The sequence below is a fragment of the Dufourea novaeangliae genome, unplaced genomic scaffold (assembly GCF_001272555.1).
Source record: "Dufourea novaeangliae isolate 0120121106 unplaced genomic scaffold, ASM127255v1 scaffold881, whole genome shotgun sequence".
Taxonomy (NCBI): Eukaryota; Metazoa; Arthropoda; class Insecta; order Hymenoptera; family Halictidae; genus Dufourea; species Dufourea novaeangliae.
In genome coordinates, this window is record NW_015374739.1 from 4,084 (window position 1) to 7,440 (window position 3,357).

At 36.5% G+C, this 3,357-nt stretch overlaps 1 protein-coding gene across 1 annotated transcript; it reads left to right on the plus strand.

Moving 5' to 3' along the window:
* Window positions 1-307: 307 nt before the first annotated feature.
* LOC107193219 lies at window positions 308-3,319 on the plus strand. The gene has a single exon (XM_015582624.1). The coding sequence runs from the start codon at window positions 308-310 to the stop codon at window positions 3,317-3,319; it is 3,012 nt and encodes a 1,003-aa protein (XP_015438110.1).
* The last annotated feature ends 38 nt before the right edge of the window (window positions 3,320-3,357 follow it).

The following is a 3,357-nucleotide window of genomic DNA, read 5'->3' on the forward strand; positions in this document are numbered from 1 at the left end:
CATAGTAGACATACTTGACATAGATATATCATAAATGCCGCCTACAGCTAACAATAAAATTCTAGTCAATAGTTTAAATATAATATCTATAAATGTAAATTCACTAATCACCAACGAGAGACGAGCCTCGCTCGGTGACTTTCTTGAAATGCACAACCCGGATGTGCTGTTACTGTGCGAAACTAAACTTAATCCGATTCATAAACTTTCATTCCAAAATTACAGCATGATCAGAACAGACAGGCCCAATTCCAAACAGGGTGGGGGAACGGCTGTACTAATCCGAAAAGATCTCAAATTTAACGTAATGAACATCTGCAGTGAACAAGATAATCCGAGTCTAGAATACACAGCAATCGAGACGAAACTACCAGACGACCGTAAATTCTTTTTTGTAGCCGCTTACGCAACGAGCAACTGCAAAAAGGAATTTATGCAAGATCTCAAATGCCTTTTCGATCAACTGAAGTTAAACAACATCAATAACTACTATATCATTGCTGGCGATTTTAATGCAAAACATGTGTCCTGGGGCAACTCATTAAATAATAAGAGAGGGACTTCCTTGCACCTATGGCACCAGGAAAGCCAAGTTACTTTCAGGACAAGATTGCTCAGTACCGAAGAACCATCCTTCCCGAGCAGCAATTCATACCTGGACCTCTGCCTAGCCGATAGTAGAATTAAATTTCATAACCTCATATCTGGTAAAGTTAAATGCTTAGACTACGACAGTGACCATAAAGCCATGCACATGACAATCGCAATAGAATCCCACCCCCTATTAGCTTTCGATGCAGACAATTCAACTCAAAGAAGGAACTTCAATAATGTTGACTGGCCCAAATTCAAAAAATTCCTGCAAGACAACCACGAAGATTACGACATTCCAGACAATAGAAACTTAGCCAAAGATGAAATAGACATACAATTAGGGCAACTAAACGAACACATTTTAGAAGCAATGGACAATACAATCCCATACCACGACTTCAATAAAACATCTACAACTAAATTCATTACACCGCTGATTAAAAAGTTACGTAAAGAAAAAAGTTTTCTAATCACGCAAGTAAATAACATTTCCAAAAATAATTCGCTATCGCTAGCCGAGGAGATCCAGGTTAGAGTTCTGAAAAAGTTATTGAAAAACACTAGGCACAAGATAAAATTAGCTTTTCAGGCATCGGTAAGCAATTACTGGGAACAAAAAATTACAAACATTTCAAAACACAAGTCAAAAGATCTATTTCCAAAAATAAACAGTATATTCAGACATAAAACATCTAGTACAATAGAAACCCTTAAAATACCACAGAACTCACACACTCTACTGCAAGAAGCAAATGTTAATATAAATTCTCTTCAGAAAGATAACGACAATAATTACATCATTAACAAAACAACAGATAAATTAAATGTCATAGGCGCGCACTTCCAAAAAGTTCATTTACAGAACGATCACCTGGGGAAACCACACTTAACAAATATAATCAATAGAAAAATCAACGATTTAAAGCAGGAAATAGAAACGGACAAAAGAAATGAACACACCATTTGTAACTTTTCGGACCAAAATACTTCTAACAACCCCAATAGTTCACACATCCCAGAAAACTTCTTTACAAGCACAATTAAGTTAAGACTCACTTTTCGCAAACTTAACGGGAAAAAATCAGCCAGCTTTGACGAAATACCTAACATAGTATTAAAAAACCTACCGACACGATATATTTATTATTACGCAATCATATTTAATAACTGTCTAAACTTAGGGTATTTTCCCTCCGCATGGAAAACAGCTAAGTTAATCACTATCAAAAAGAAAGATAAAGAAGGGAACAACCCAACCAGTTACCGGCCAATAAGCTTACTACCCAATATCAGCAAAGTATTTGAAACCATCATCAACAATGCCATCAATAGTCACTGCACTGAAAAAAATATTATCCCAGAAACTCAGTTTGGATTTAGATTTCACCATTCCACCGTACATGCCATAACAAAATTCACTTCGGACATCTGCTGGGCTAGAAATGCCGGTGACTGCGTTGGGGCATGCTTCATAGATCTAGAAAAGGCATTTGATACTGTATGGTTAGACGGATTATTCTTCAAACTACTGAAAAAAGATTTCCCCAAGCATTTGATTAAAATGCTTTGGGATATGCTCCATGAGAAACGTTTTTTTGTCACAGAAGGCAATAGTAAATCCACCAGAGACTTCGTAATTGCTAACGGATTGCAACAAGGTACAGTTAATTCCCCCGTTCTGTTCAACATCTACATCAGTGACTTGCTCCAAATGTATGGCCTGAACAATACAGACGAAAAGAACAACAAATCAGCAATAGCCTTCGCGGATGACCTACTAATTTACATAAAAAACAGCAAACCATCGATCATAAAAACACAATTACAGGATCTATTTGAAAAAGTGCAGGACTATTTCCAAACCTGGAAATTAAAAATTAACACACATAAGTGTGAAACAATACTGTTTAGGCCATACATTTCGACCATCTCGAATGCAAGCAACGACGTTAGGAAAAATTCAAAAAACTTTTCATTACACGCAGTAAATAATATAAACGAGAAAATCCCCCGCAAAGATACAGTAAGGTACCTCGGTGTATATCTAGACTTCAAGCTAAACCATAATAACCATGTTAACATACAAATTCAAAAAGCTAGCAGAGCCTTCATAGCAAATAAAAGATTGTTTTACTCAAGAGAATTACACAAATCCGTAAAAATCATCTGTTATAAAACCTTGATAAGACCAATTCTAACGTACGGCTGTCAAATATGGTTTAATATTTGCGCCGGTACGATGGAAAAACTACGCGTCTTCGAAAGAAAATGCATTAGGGCCTGTCTGAGCAAGTATAGATCGCCAGAGTCGAACTATACTAAACTGATCAGTAATTACAAGTTATATGAAGAGGCTAAGCTAGTTCGCATCGACATTTTCATGCTAAAGTTAATCAGAGACCATTGGACCAAGGTACACAACATAACATCAAACACTCTCATAGCACACTCACTATACCCAAATCCACTATACTTCAATTACACCAGACACACAGGCTACACTCCTCCGGAATCCTTTGTCTACCTGGACGGCGAGGGGTATATTCAAAACAGCGACAATATACCGTTAATTTACCATTACAACCGAAGGACATTTGACAAAAAAATCCTATATGATAAAAATATACAAGCGGACGACATTAATTTAAGATTTATGTACAAATTATCAGCGATAGACTTAAGTGATAAGACCAGGAAAAATACTGACAAATACTGGTGGCTTTAACATATGATTAAGAACTCTCGTATTAAGATTTGACACAG

What these genes read in the sequence shown, in the direction of transcription:
- LOC107193219 (XM_015582624.1), top strand. Translation starts at nt 308, where the DNA reads ATGAACATCTGCAGTGAACAAGATAATCCGAGTCTAGAATACACAGCA.